Source organism: Ammospiza caudacuta, chromosome 1 (assembly GCF_027887145.1).
Source record: "Ammospiza caudacuta isolate bAmmCau1 chromosome 1, bAmmCau1.pri, whole genome shotgun sequence".
NCBI classification, from domain to species: Eukaryota; Metazoa; Chordata; class Aves; order Passeriformes; family Passerellidae; genus Ammospiza; species Ammospiza caudacuta.
The window spans coordinates 583082-597126 of NC_080593.1; the positions used below are offsets into that span (position 1 = coordinate 583082).

The window sequence follows — 14045 nt, forward strand, 5'->3', positions numbered from 1 at the left end:
CGCCCACCCGTGTAATAAACGCGCTGATCCCGCCTCTGCCCGCATGTCCGTGACGTCATCAGCGGGCGGCCTCCCTCTCCGCCATGGCCGCCGCCGCAGCAGGTGAGGGGGATGGCGGCTCGCGCGTATCCGCCTCCATCCGCGGCCCCCCGCCGCCGGGGCCGTCTCCGCGGGCCGCCGCACATCCGATGGCTCCCGGGGCCGCGGGGGGTGCTGCGCTTCCCGCCCCTCGGGCTCCGCCGCGCTCGTGAGGGGCCGCGGTGCGTTCCGGGCAGGGCCACCGGGGCTGTCCCGGGCCGTCCCGGGGATCGAGGCTCCCTCGGGAGCGGGTTCCCGCCGCAGGCTCCAGCATGGGGGGGCCTGGCGTGGCCCCTGCCATTCCTGTAGCGCTGCCAGAGCACCCCGGGGCCGTTTGAGGCCGCTCCCGGCGCCTCCCGGGGGCGGTCATAGAACCCTCGGACATACCCGGGCTGGGTGGGACACGGGGGGACCGCGGGAGCCCGAAACCCCCGGGCGCGGTGGGACCGGTGACATTCCTGCCCTTCTCCGTTCCAGGCTCCTGCTCCGAGGGCCCAGAGCGCTTCAGGAAGCCATCGGGAAGAAGGAAATGGATTCAAGGCACCTAGCACCGTAATTAGCCCCGTTTTGGTTAATTAAGGCTACCCGGGCCTCGGCCCCTCGTCTCCCAGGGCTGAAATTCCATGGGGATGCCGTGACCGAGACGTGGAGCTCCGTCCTGGCAGGAGTTACCGGCTGACACCACTGCCCAGGTGAGGGCCAGCCCCACCCTGCCCGGGGGGCTCTGCAGGGCCGGAGTGTCCCGGGAATGTCGGGCACTTCGGCTCCCGGGAGCCTGCCGGGCCCTGGGCTGTCCCCGTGTGCCCCCAGGCTCCAGCAGGGCACTCCTGGGGTGCCACCGAGCTGCCAGTGCCTCCTGCTGAGCCCGGGATCCGCCGTGCCCGGGCCCTTCCCTCCGCAGGCTCCAGCATGGGGGGGCCTGGCGTGGCTCCCACCATTCCTGCAGCGCTGCCAGAGCACCCCGGGGCCGTTTGAGGCCACTCCCGGCACCTCCCGGGGGCGGTTATGGAAACCCCGGACACCCCGGGGGGGTTATGGACATCCTGAGGTGGTTATGGACACCTGGACATCCCGGGGGGATTATGGACATCCCAGGGGGGGTTATGGACACCTGGACATCCCCGGGGGGGGTTATGGACATCCTGAGGTGGTTATGGACAGCTGGACATCCCGGGGGGGTTATGGACATCCTGAGGTGGTTATGGACACCTGGACACCCCGGGGGGGTTATGGACATCCTGAGGTGGTTATGGACACCTGGACACCCCGGGGGGGTTATGGACATCCCAGGGGGGGTTATGGACACCTGGACATCCCAGGGGGGATTATGGACATCCCAGGGGGGTTATGGACATCCTGGGTAAGGTTATGGACACCTGGACATCCCAGGGGGGGTTATGGACACCTGGGGTGGTTATGGACGCCCTGGACCCACTGGGATTTGGGGAGAACAGGGGATCCAGGGGCAGCAGGGCTGGTGACTGACATTCCTGCCTTTCCCTTTCCAGGCTCTCTCCGTGGTGACGCAGAGGGATCAGGAAGCCCCTAGGAAGGAGGAAGCGGGTGCCAGGCTGTTGTGACCGTAATTAACGCAGCTCTGTTAATGAGGCAGCAGGAGCTGTGTGCTGGGTGTCGCCTGGCAGCTGTCAGCTCAGCCCACCCTTCCTGGGCCCGTGATCCCACAGGGATCTGTGCAGAGGCCCTGTGGAAGAGCCAGGAGGATTCAGCGACACCAGAGTCAGGGAATTAAACGTGAACCCATCCTTCTAACGTGTTTTGACTCCAAAGCTTTTTTACGTTCTGTTTCTGGTAAAAAGGGATAAAGATAGGGATTTAGTGGGAGGGGAAGGGGATGCTCCAGGTGCTGGAGCCGAGATTCCCCAGGGGAGCAGGAGCCCACCCCGTGTCCCCATGTCCCAGGCTCATGTGGCCTCGTTTCCCTGAACCACAGCGTCCCAATGTCCTTGGGTCCTGGTGTCCCTTGTCCCTGAGCTCATGTCCTGTGTCCCCAGTCCCCAGTTCCTGACTGGGTGGCTGCAGAGCCGGGACAGGGACACAGGACAGGGGACAGGGACACGCTGGCTGTGAGGCCGGGCACAGTTCCCAGCTGGAAGCCGTGACCCAGGCGTGCTCCTGCAGGGATCCTGGAAGCTGCTGAGGAGCTGCTGGGCTGCCAGAACCCAGCGAATAGCTCCGCTAATGGCTCAGTTAAATGAACGCATCAGTTAATGAACGGAGCAGATGGTTACGTTAACGGGTTAAATGCATTGCTGGAATCGTGTAGGATAAGCTCCTCGTACCCTGGTTGATCCGTGTTGTGGGAACAGCCCTGGGGCACAACGAGGTGTGCCTGGGATCACCGAGACGTCCTGGAGCCCCAAATACCCAACGGGACATTGGGGGGCTGCGGGAGGTGGGGAGAAGGGTAATTAACGGAGCTGCTAATTACAGCATCCCGATAGGGGAGCCTTGACAGGGAGGGGCTAGGCGTGGCCTGTTACCATAGTAACTGCCCCCCCTCCGGGGGGAGGCGACAACTCCCCGCGACAACATCCGTGTCCTCCAATCAGTGGGCGAGGCGTCCCCATGGCAACGGCGCTTGTCCCGCCCTTAGTGGGCGTGGCCGCACGATCACCCCTTCCGAGTGGGCGGGGCGTGGGAACCGGCGCGAGGGGCGGGGCGAGGCGTCGCCATGGGAACGGGCCCGGAAGTGTCGCGCGGACTCGGTGTCCCGTGAGCCCCCGCGCGCGGTTCCGGCGGGCCGGGCCGTGCCGGGATCGGGCCGGGAGCGGGGCCGGGATCGGGCCGGGCCGTGCCGGGATGGAGGCCGTGCCCCGCATGCCCATGATCTGGCTCGACCTCAAGGAGGCCGGCGAGTTCGCCTTCAACGCCGCCGTCAAGAAGGTGGGGCCGGCGGGGACGGGGCGGGGCCGGGAGGGAACCGGGGAGGTCCCGCTGCCTCCGGGGGGCCCGGGGCAGGAGGAACGGTGGGCGGGATGCCGGGGGGTCCCGGGAGCCGCCGGGGCTGGAGCTGGGGGTTTGGATCGGGGCGGGCGGCGAGGGACGGGAGGACGGGACCCTCCTGCACCGTGTCCGTGCCACCCCCGCGGGGCCCGGTGATTAATTAGTCACTTAATGAAGGGCCGTAAACAAACTCCGCCCCTATCCACCGCTTCCTGCGCCGCACAGTTCATGGATGGGGAGGGCTGGGGGGGTCCCCAGCCTTGTGTCGCTCCGCGCGCGGTTTTGCGGGGGACACGGGCGTGTCCTGGGAGTGTCCCCAGCGCACCTTGGGGCCGGGGGACGTTCTGTCCGCCCTTTAGTCCCTTTTCCGACCTCAGCCGTTCCCCGATCCCATTCCCCGAGCCGTCCGTGGGCGTGAAACTCCCCGGTGTCCGTGCAGTCCGGCCCGGTGTCCCGGTGTCCCCGGCGGCCGCTCCGGGGCCGCTCAGCCTCTCTCCTCTCCCAGTTCGTGCTGAAGAACTATGGGGAGAACCCGGAGAGCTACAACGAGGAGCTGCGGAAGCTGGAGCTGCTCCGGCAGGTGAGGGGGGACCCTGGGGTGGCCCTGGGGGGACCCTGGGGTGGCCCTGCCGCCCGAGCCCGTCCCTGCCGTCCCTGCCCGCCCGCAGAGCGCCGTCAGCGTGCCGCGGGACTTCGAGGGCTGCAGCACCCTGCGCAAGTACCTGGGGCAGCTGCACTTCCTGCAGAGCCGCATCCCCATGGGGCAGGGCCAGGAGGCCGCCGTGCCCGTCACATGGTGAGGGACGGGGTGGCATGGCATGGCATGGCATGGCATGGGGAATCCAGGATAGGCGATCTGGGATGGGCTCTTTGGGATGGGGGACTGGCATGGCAGGCTGGGGTGGGGGGTCTGGGATGGGGTATCTGGGATGTGGGATCTGGGATGGGGTATCTGGGATGGGGATCCAGGATGGGATGGGGGATTTGGGATATGGGGTTCAGGATGGGGAATCCAGCATAGGGGCATCTGGAATGGGCTAGGATGGAGTATCTGAGATGGGGGGTCCAGGATAGGATGGGATAGGATAGGGTATTGGGGATCTGGGATGGGGGATCCAGGATGGGGTATCTGGGAGGGAATGGGATGGGATGGGATGGGATGGGATGGGGTATCTGGGGTGTGGGGCTGAGCCAGGCAGGATGTGGCCATGCCCATTCCCTGGGGAAGGGCTGCTCCAGGAACCCCCTGGGAATGTGGTCCTGCCCAGGGTGGCATTGGGGCGTCCCAGGAACCCCTTGGGGGATGACAGTGTCCTTCGTGTGGTGGCACAGGGGTGGCCCAGTGATGTCCTGGGGAGTGGGGTCCTGCCTGGGGTGGCACAGGGGTGGCCCAGGGCACCTGTGGGGAATGGGGTCCTGCCCTGGGGAGCCCTTGGGGAATGGGGTCTTGCAGAGGGGGTCCCAGGGACCCTTGGGGAACAGTGTTCCCAGTAATTCCTGCTCCTGGGGGAATCCCTGGTTGCTCCCTGTCCCGTGCCCCTGCCCCCAGGACTGAGATCTTCTCGGGCAAGGCGGTGACACACGAGGACATCAAGTACGAGCAGGCCTGTGTCCTCTACAACCTGGGTGAGCCCCCGACTGCAGCAGCCCCGGGGCTCCCTGGCCCGAGCCCCTGTTCCCAGGGGTGCTGGGGTGTCCCTGCCCCGCTGAGCCCCCTGCTGTCCCCCCACAGGAGCCCTGCACTCCATGCTGGGAGCCATGGACAAGCGCGTGTCCGAGGAGGTAACGACCCCTCTGTCCCTCTGGGGCACCCGGGCACTGCCAGCTGGGTGTGCTGGGCACTGGGGGGAACCTGGAACCTGTGGGCTTTGGGGTGTGCAGGCACAGGACATTGAGGGGCTGGAGAGCACCAGGAGGGGACTCAGGGGGACCCCTGGGGACAGGAGGGGACAGCCAGGGTCAGGCGCTGCTCCCAGGTGACAGGACAATAGGGAATGGCCTCAAGGGGAGGCTCAGGTGGATATTGGGAATGTTCCTCCTGGAAAAGGTTCTCCAGCCCTGGCCCAGCTGCCCAGGGCAGTGCTGGAGTCCCCGTTGCTGCAGGGATTTAAAAGCCCTGTGGATGTGGCGCTTGGGGACACGGTCAGGGGTGGCCTTGGCGGTGCTGGGGGCTGGGAAATGATTTCCCATGATCTGGGAAATCTTCTCCAAACGCAGCAATTCCATCCCCTCAGGGCATGAAGGTTTCCTGCACCCACTTCCAGTGTGCTGCCGGTGCCTTCACCTACCTGAGGGACCACTTCCCTCACTCCTACAGCGTGGACATGAGCCACCAGATCCTGAGCCTCAACATCAACCTCATGCTGGTAGGCGCTGGGGCACTGCTGGCAGGGGCTGGGGGCACTGCTGGCAGGGGCTGGGGCACTGGGACCCCCCCAGTGTGTCCATGGCGTTGGTGTTCCCCGTGCATCCGAGGGCACGGGACCCCAGTGTCCCCCAGGGGCTCTCTGCGGGGTCTGGGCTCTCTCCCAGCGTGGGGAAGGGAGGTTTTGGGGGCACTGGGGATCAGGGAAGGCTCAGTGCCGTTCCTGGGCTCTCCAGGCACCCTCAGGGCTGCCTGTGCCATGTTCACCCCTTGGGAAAGGGCTGAGCCCGTGGGCGCTGCCAGGGAGCTGGGCTGTCCCAGGGGTTGGGGGCACTCCACGTTCCTCTCTTGTCCCCTGCAGGGCCAGGCACAGGAGTGTCTCCTGGAGAAGTCCATGCTGGACAACAGGAAGAGCTTCCTGGTGGCCCGGATCAGTGCCCAGGTGAGCCCCAGAGCTGCTCCCAGCCCAGCCCTGCTGCCCTGCTCCGGGACCACGAGCTGCTCAGGGGCTGGGCCAAGGCCTGCAGTGACAGGGCACAGGGAATGGGAGTACTGGGAGGGAATTCCTGGCTGTGAGGTGGGTGAGGAGCTGGGATGGAATTCCCAGAGCAGCTGTGGCTGCCCTTGGATCCCTGGCAGTGCCCAGGGCCAGGCTGGATGGGGCTGGGAGCAGCCTGGGCTGGTGACGGTCCCTGGCTGGGGTCCCAAACACATCCCGGAGTTCCCCAACAATTCCTGTGGGTGATGCAAGTCCTTGGGCTGGTGCTGGTGATTGCCCAGCCCTGCCCTGGTTCCCCTGGGACCTGGAGTTCTGGAGTTGTCCCCTGTCCCTCTGCACAGGTGGTGGATTACTACAAGGAGGCCTGCAGGGCCCTGGAGAACTCGGAGACAGCCTCGCTGCTGGGCAAGATCCAGAAGGACTGGAAGAAGCTGGTCCAAATGAAAATCTATTACTTTGCTGCTGTGGCCCACGTGAGTGAGGGGGAGCTGGGGCTGGGGGGCTCTGCCTGTGCCCCCACCCCACCTCGGGGTGCTCCTGCCAGCCCTGGAGCAGCCTGGCTGCTCCCTGGGGCTTTCCTGCCCCTCACAGCTCTGCCTGGAGTCACAGAGCTCTGATCCCAGTTTTCTTCCAGCTGCACATGGGGAAACAGGCTGAGGAGCAGCAGAAGTTTGGGGAGAGGGTGAGTGGGGCTGTGTCATCCCATTTCATCCTCTCCAGCCTCTGGATCGGGGTCCTGGGAAGGGGCTTGTGTCCTGGAGAAGGTTGGGTGTCCACAGCTGTGTGCTGTGTCCTGCCAGGGCCTGGCTGCTCTGGGAGGGCCATGGGGAGCTCTGGCCCTGTGCAGGGCCAGGGCAGTGCCCCCATGCCAACCCCAGCCCTGCTCTCCCACAGGTCATCTACTTCCAGAGCGCTCTGGACAAGCTCAACGAAGCCATCAAGCTGGCCAAGGTGTGTGCTGTCCTCTGGGGCTGGGGGCTTTCCCTCCCAGCTGGGCCCTGGGCTGCAGCAGCAGGGCTGGGGTCGGGTCCAGGGGCTCTCCAGGCCATTGGGAGTGCTTGGACACCGTTCCCACTCTGACTCCCACAGGGCCAGCCCGAGACCGTGCAGGAGGCTCTGAGGTTCACCATGGACGTCATTGGTGGGAAGTGAGTCTGTGGGACCCCCAGCGTGTCTCCATCCTTTTCCAGGGGTTGGGAATGTCGGTGGGCAGGGAGCCTGGGGAGTGTTCCAGGTGTCCTGATGTGCAGAGCCCAGCCCTGTGGATGGATGGATGGATGGATGGATGGATGGATGGATGGATGGATGGATGGATGGATGGATGGATGGCTGCTGTGGGAATTGCTGGAGCAATCCCAGGAGAGCCAGGGGGGCTGAGCCTGTTGGGAGCAAGCTTAGGGAGGCTTAGGGAGGCAGGAATGCCACCTGCTCCTTCTCTGCCAGCATCACTTCCCATTCCCAGGTACAATTCAGCCAAAAAGGACAACGACTTCATCTACCACGAGGCTGTGCCCGCGCTGGACACTCTGCAGTCTGTCAAAGGTCAGGGGGGCTTTGGGCCCTGGGGACAGGGACCTGCAGGGATTGAGGGGAGCAGCCCTGGGGACAGGGACCTGCAGGGATTGAGGGGAGCAGCCCCGGGGACAGGGAGCTGCTGGCATTGAGGGGAGCAGCCCTGGGGACAGGGACCTGCTGGCATTGAGGGGAGCAGCCCTTTGGGAGCTGTCCCAGCCCGGGTGTGTCCCTCAGGTGCCCCCTTGGTGAAGGCTCTGCCCGTGAACCCCACGGACCCCGCGGTCACCGGCCCCGACATCTTTGCCAAGCTGGTGCCCATGGCTGCCCACGAGGCCTCATCCCTGTACAGGTGTGTCCTGCTCAGCCCTGCAGGTGTGTCTGGGCTGGGGCTGTGAGCCTGCGGGTGTCTCCCTGCGCTCACGCACTGCTCTGCTCTGTCTGTGCCAGCGAGGAGAAGGCCAAGCTGCTGCGGGACGTGATGGCCAAGATCGAAGCCAAGAACGAAGTGCTGGAGTACGTGAGGGGCCCGGCCCTTCTGCCCCACGGGGTCCCACTGCTCCTGAGCCTCCGGAGCGGGGACACTGCCACCCCTCAGGGGCCCCTCTGTGTCCCACAGCCAGTTCATGGACTCCATGCAGCTGGACCCCGAGACCGTGGACAACCTGGACATGTACAACCACATCCCGCCCGTGCTGATGGAGAAATGCGCCGCGCTCAGCGTGCGCCCCGACACCGTGCGCAACCTCGTGCAGTCCATGCAGGGTGAGGGGCTGGGGGGCTGGCACCGCTCCCTGCCTGGGGCTGGGGGCCTGGGGCCAGCATTATTCCCAAGGTGTTGGGAATGTTCCCGCCGATGGCTGGTTCTGTACTGGCACCAATTCCTGAAGCCCAAAGCCCGTGGGATGGGAGGGGGGTTGACTGGGCTGCCGTGTCCCTCCTCTGGCTGCCCACAGCCGGGTTTATCCTGGAGCTGCCGCGTCCGTGCCCGGTGCGGGCCCGGGCAGCCAGGAGGTGGCCCCACGCCCACCACTCCCCGTGCCTCCCCAGTGCTCTCCGGGGTTTTCACGGACGTGGAGGCCTCGCTGAAGGAGATCCGGGACCTGCTGGAGGAGGACGAGGCGCAGGAGCGCAAGCTGCAGGAGCTGCTGGGGAGAGTCCCGCCGGCCCCCGCCTCCCCCCCGGGGCTGGCCGAGGTCAGCAAGGAGTGCTCCAAGTACCTGGAGCTGCACGAGAAGGCGAGTTTCACCAACACCGAGCTGCACCGCGCCATGAACCTGCACCTGGGCAACCTGCGCCTGCTCGGCGGGCCCCTGGAGCAGGTGCGGGCTGCGCTGCCCACCCCCACGCTCTCCGAAGGTGAGTGCTGCCCTGGGGGCTGGCAGTGTCCCCTGGCCTGGGGGAGGCAGGGCTGTGCCCTGTGTGTGTCCCCAGGCTGGGGGAGGCAGGGCTGTGCCCTTTGTGTGTGTGTGTCCCCTCTGGGCTGGGGGAGGCAGAGCTGTGCCCTGTGTGTGTCCCCTCTGGGCTGGGGGAGGCAGGGCTGTGCCCTTTGTATCCCCTGGGCTGGGGGAGGCAGAGCTGTGCCCTGTGTGTGTCCCCTCTGGGCTGGGGGAGGTAGAGCTGTGCCCTGTGTGTGTCCCCTCTGGGCTGGGGGAGGCAGGGCTGTCCCCTTTGTGTCCCCCAGGAGACTGGCAGTGCCCCTGTCCCTCTCCATGCCCGCTGGATGTCCCCATGTGTCACCTGGCACTGGCACCATCTGTGTCAGCGTGGTGGGGGCTTGTCCCCAGGGAACGTGCAGAGTGGGTCCTGTTTGGGGACAGAGGGGACAGCAGCTGTCCCAGCCAAGGCCTGGCCCTGCAGATCCCACCCTGTTTGGGGACAGAGGGGACAGCAGCTGTCCCAGCCAAGGCTGGCTCCGCAGTTCCCACCCCGCGGGTTCCCTGCGGTTCCTGGGCCCCGCCCCTGACCCCGCCCCACCCCCAGACGACAAACAGGTGCTGCAGAACCTGAAGCGGATCCTGGCCAAGGTGCAGGAGATGCGGGACCAGCGGATGTCCCTGGAGCAGCAGCTGCGGGAGATGATCCAGAGGGACGACATCACCACCTCGCTGGTCACCACCGACCGCTCCGAGATGAAGGTGGGCCTGGGGACGCCCCCTTGGGGGCTGCTCTGTCCCGCAGCCCCACAGACCCTCCCGTGTCCCCACAGAAGCTCTTTGAGGAGCAGCTGAAGAAGTACGACCAGCTCAAGGTGTACCTGGAGCAGAACCTGGCTGCCCAGGAGAACGTGCTCAAGGCCCTGACCGACGCCAACGTCAAATACGCGGCCGTGCGCAAGGCCCTGGCCGAGGTGGAGCACAAGTGAGTGGGGAGGGGGCTCTCAGTGCCCAGGAACAGCCCCCACCCTCTGGGACAGGTGTGAGGCCACCTTGTCCTGTCCCACCCCACTGCTGGGGCTGTGGTGGCTTTGTCTGTCCTTGTGCCCATCCCAGTGGGAACCAGGGGGTCCCACAGGTGCCTGGAGCTGGGTGCCCACCTTTACCCTGGCACTGCGTCCTGCTGAGTCCCTCCGTGCCCTGTCCCAGGTGGAACACGACCGTGCAGACCCTGGTGGCCTCCTACGAGGCCTATGAGGACCTGATGAAGAAGTCCCAGGAGGGGAAGGATTTCTACACGGACCTGGAGGGGAAGGCGGCCAAGCTGCTGGAGCGGGCACGGGCAGCGTGCCAGGCCAGCGAGGCACACCGGCAGCAGCTGCTGGAGAGGTGGGTGGGCACAGAGACCCCCGGGGGCAGAAGGGCCCTGGGAGCTGTGGGTGGGGGGCTGTGGGCAATGGCAGGGCTGCCGGTGCCCGTGGGGCAGCGCGGGGCAGCACCCAGCCCCACACCACGCCCCCTGTCCCCCCAGGGAGCTGAAGAAGCAGCCGCCCCCCCGGCCCACGGCCCCCAAGCCCCCCCTGCAGAAGAAGCCGCTGGACGAGGCCGGGGGCCCCGAGGCGGCCGAGCTGGGCTCGCTGGCGCTGCAGGAGCTGCCGGAGGAGCTGCGGAGCCTCCCCCCGGAGCTGCTGCCCGCGCCCCTGGCGCAGCTGCCGCCCCCGGCGCTGGCCGCCCTGCCCGGGGGGCTGCGGCCCGCCGAGCCCTTCCTGCTGCCGGCGGGGGTGGCCAGCGCCCCGCTGCCCCCCGCGCCGCCCTTCCCGGGCCACTACCGCCTGCCCGCGGCTCCCGCCGTGCCCGGGCCCTTCCCCGCCCCCGGGGGCGTCCCGGGGCAGCTCCTGCAGCCCTCGGCCCCGGCCGGCCCCGCCGCGCCCCAGCTCTTCCCGGCCGCGCCGCTGATCCGCGCCCCGGCTCAGCCGCCCTTCGTGGGGAGCCCCCACGCCGTACCCCCGCGCTCGTCCCCCCAGCACGGGGCCCTGCCCGCCCCCGCCTACGGCCTGGCCCAGCCCGGCCCGGCCCCCGCCCCGCTCCGCCCGCCCGTGCCTGGGGCGGCGCCCGCGGGGGCCCAGCCGGGGCTGGGGGGCCACGAGCCCCCGGGCGCCCGCCCGGCCACCACCACGGTGGACAGCGTGCAGGCGCCCATCCCCAGCTGCTCCGCGCCGCCCCGGGGCCCGTTCCTGCCCGCCCAGCGCCCGGCGGGGCCCCCGGCGCCCTTCCCCTACGCGGCGGGGGCGGTGCAGCCCTTCGGGGCGCCGGCCCCGGCCCCCTTCCCCCCGGCGCAGCCCCCGCCCGCCTTCGCCCAGGGCCCGCAGCAGTTCCCGCCGGGCCCGTTCCTGCCCCCGGGCCGAGCCCGGGCCCCTCTGCCCTTCCAGCCGCCCCCGCGAGTGCCCCCGGCCCCGTTCCCCCAGCAGCAGCAGCAGCAGCAGCGTTTCACCGCCCCGGGGGCGCCGCTGCCCCCGCCGGCCCCGGCGCAGCCCCCGCAGCTCTACCAGCTCCCCGGGCAGGAGCAGCTGCCCCCCGCGGGCCTGGCCCCGCACCCCGGGCCCGTGCCCTTCCCCAGGCCCCCCGCCCCGAGCGGCGCCCCGGCCCTGGGGGGGCTCCAGCCGGCGCCCCCCGCGTCCCCCGCGCTGCCCTTCTGCCCCAGCCCGGCTCCCCCCGGGGCTCAGCTGCCCCCCGGCACCGGGGCCCTGGCTGCGCCCGCCGCTCCCGCCCCGCCCAGCCAGGCCCCTTCTCCCGGGCCGCTGCCGGGGGCCGTGGCGGTCCCGCGCCCGCTGGTGCCGTCCCCGGCGCCGTCCCCGTCCCCGGCGCTGCCCGTGCAGCCCCCGGCGCCGCGGCCGCCCCCGGCGCTGCCCCCGGCGGGCCCCGCGGAGCCGCCGTTCCCGCGGCAGAGCCCCTGCCCCGCCGACCTGCTGTCGTCCAGCCCCGAGAGCCAGCCCGGCGGCTCGGCCGCGCCCGGGGGGCTGCTGCAGCCCACCAAGGCGGGCCCGCAGGAGGGGCAGCGGCCCCGGGCCGTGCAGCTCATCGAGGCCGACCCGTACGCGGAGCCCGAGCGCGTGCGGCGGCTGCTGGCGGAGCTGGAGCGGTTCCGCGGCCTGGCCGAGCGCCTGGAGCGGCCCGCGCCCGGCGGCGGCTCCGAGCTGGACGCGCTCTGGAAGGAGCTGCAGGAGGCGCAGGAGCGCGACGCCCGGCAGCGCTCCATCGCCATCGCCCGCTGCTACTCCATGAAGAACCGGCACCAGGACATCATGCCCTACGACCGCAACCGCGTCGTGCTGCGCTCGGGCAAGGACGACTACATCAACGCCAGCCGCGTGGAGGACCTGTCCCCGTACTGCCCCGCGCTCATCGCCACGCAGGCCCCGCTGCTCGGCACCGCCGCCGACTTCTGGCTCATGATCTACGAGCAGAAGGTGTCCGTGGTGGTCATGCTCGTGTCCGAGCAGGAGCTGGACAAGGTGCGTTCCGTCCCGTCCCGGGTTCGGGCCGCGCTGCCCGGTGCCCTGCGCGGCCCGAGGCTCCCCGGCCGTGCTGACGGCCCGTTCCCCGGCAGAAGCTGCTCCGGTACTTCCCGTCGGAGCGGGGCCAGCCCGTGGCGCACGGGCCCCTGAGCGTGGTGCTCACCAGCCTGAGGGTGACCCCCACGCACGTGGAGCGGATGCTGACGCTGCAGTACCGGGACCAGAGCCTCAAACGCACCGTGGCCCACCTCCAGTTCACCTCCTGGCCTGAGCTGTACGTGGAGGGACAAAGGGGGGCTTGGGGGATCCTGGGAGCCCTGATCTGCGGGGTTGGTTCTGGGACCTCGGCTGTGGGACTGGGGAGGGTGTTTGGGCAGCCCTGACCCGTGGTGGGGGGCTGAGTGCAGAGCCCCCCAGCGAGTGTGTGCTCCCCACGCCAGGGGCCTGCCCGACAGCAAGGGGAGCCTCCTGCGCTTCATCCAGGAGGTGCACGGCCACTACCTGCACCAGCGGCCGCTGCACACACCGGTGGTGGTGCACTGCAGGTGAGCGGGGCCGGGGCAGAGAGCGGGGGGCTCCCCATCCTGTCCCGGTCTGTCACTGCTCGGGGTGTCTCCGCAGCTCCGGCGTGGGCCGCACCGGCGCCTTCTGCCTGCTGTACGCGGCCGTGCAGGAGGTGGAGGCCGGGAACGGCATCCCGGACCTGGCGCAGCTGGTGCGGCGGATGCGGCAGCAGCGCAAGCACATGCTGCAGGAGAAGGTACTGCGTACTGCGGGGGGCTGCGGGCCCGGGGGCGGGGGGCTGCACCCCCGGCCCTCACCGTGTGCCCTCCCCTGTCCCCTGCAGCTGCACCTCAAGTTCTGCTTCGAGGCCGTGCTGCTCCACGCCGAGCAGGTGCTGCTGCGCCACGGCGTGGGCGGCCCCAGCCTGGCCAAGCCCCCCAACAGCACCTCGCCCAAGGTGGGTGTGGGGGCGGGCCGGGGGGCTCTGGGGAGCCCTGCCGCTGCCGGGGCTCACGGCGCCGCTGTCCCCCAGCTGTACTTCCAGCAGGACCCGCAGGACCTGGTGCTGGGGGGGGACGTGCCCATCAGCTCCATCCAGGCCACCATCGCCAAGCTCAGCATCAAGCCGGGGGCGCCCAGCGCCGAGCCCGGGGAGGGCTGGGGGGCGGAGCCCGGCCCCGCTGCGCAGCCCGTGGAGCCCGAGGTGCCGCTGCCCGTCCCGGACGGCCTCGTGGACGGCGTCGGTGCCCCCGAGCCCCCCGCCCCGAGGCCGCCCCTCCCCGAGGCACCGGCTGACACTGAGAGCACCAACCACGTCGGGGTGGGGGAGAGCCCCGAGGGGCCGGGGGGGCCGCCGGAGCCCCCCGCTGCCCCCCCGGCCTCCTCCTCCTCCTCCCTGGAGCTCCTGGCCTCGCTGACGCCCGAGGCCTTCAGCCTGGACGCGTCCCTCAAGGGCAAGCAGCGCATGAACAAGCAGAACTTCCTGCAGGCGCAGCCGGGCGAGGGGCTCCGGGCGCCCCGGCCCAGCGACGACCCCCTCAGCATGCTCGACCCCCTCTGGACCCTCAACAAGGCGTGAGGGGGGCGGGGGCCCCCCGGCCCCCAGCCCCACTTTGTTTGACTCCGGGTAGAACTGACTTTTTCAGCTCTTTGCTACTAAAATAAAGCGAGTTTATCTGCAGGGCCGGGCCAGACTCGGGTTAGTTCCGTTTAATGGATGTTCCGCACACGTT

The 14045-nt window shown here is 69.1% G+C and overlaps 1 protein-coding gene, 1 long non-coding RNA gene and 2 other non-coding genes across 4 annotated transcripts; all 4 read left to right on the forward strand.

Moving 5' to 3' along the window:
* Window positions 1-53: 53 nt before the first annotated feature.
* LOC131560887 (uncharacterized) lies at window positions 54-1830 on the forward strand. The gene is made up of 3 exons (XR_009275011.1): window positions 54-102; window positions 556-770; window positions 1587-1830. It is a non-coding gene; the product is annotated as an uncharacterized LOC131560887 (long non-coding RNA).
* On the forward strand, window positions 337-465 carry LOC131569236 (small nucleolar RNA SNORA9). The gene has a single exon (XR_009275771.1). It is a non-coding gene; the product is annotated as a small nucleolar RNA SNORA9 (small nucleolar RNA).
* On the forward strand, window positions 974-1102 carry LOC131569242 (small nucleolar RNA SNORA9). Its single transcript, XR_009275772.1, has one exon. It is a non-coding gene; the product is annotated as a small nucleolar RNA SNORA9 (small nucleolar RNA).
* Window positions 1831-2832: 1002 nt separating the features above from the next.
* Window positions 2833-13977, forward strand: PTPN23 (protein tyrosine phosphatase non-receptor type 23). Its single transcript, XM_058809612.1, is given in 26 exon segments — window positions 2833-2982; window positions 3548-3622; window positions 3711-3838; window positions 4592-4668; window positions 4775-4824; window positions 5277-5408; window positions 5769-5849; window positions 6248-6379; window positions 6541-6588; window positions 6801-6857; window positions 6996-7054; window positions 7369-7448; window positions 7656-7770; window positions 7869-7934; window positions 8038-8183; window positions 8469-8777; window positions 9402-9556; window positions 9628-9779; window positions 10004-10183; window positions 10326-12306; window positions 12402-12583; window positions 12750-12854; window positions 12931-13069; window positions 13157-13270; window positions 13346-13688; window positions 13691-13977. Coding segments are annotated over 26 exon segments (5277 nt in total). The 5' UTR covers window positions 2833-2898.
* The last annotated feature ends 68 nt before the right edge of the window (window positions 13978-14045 follow it).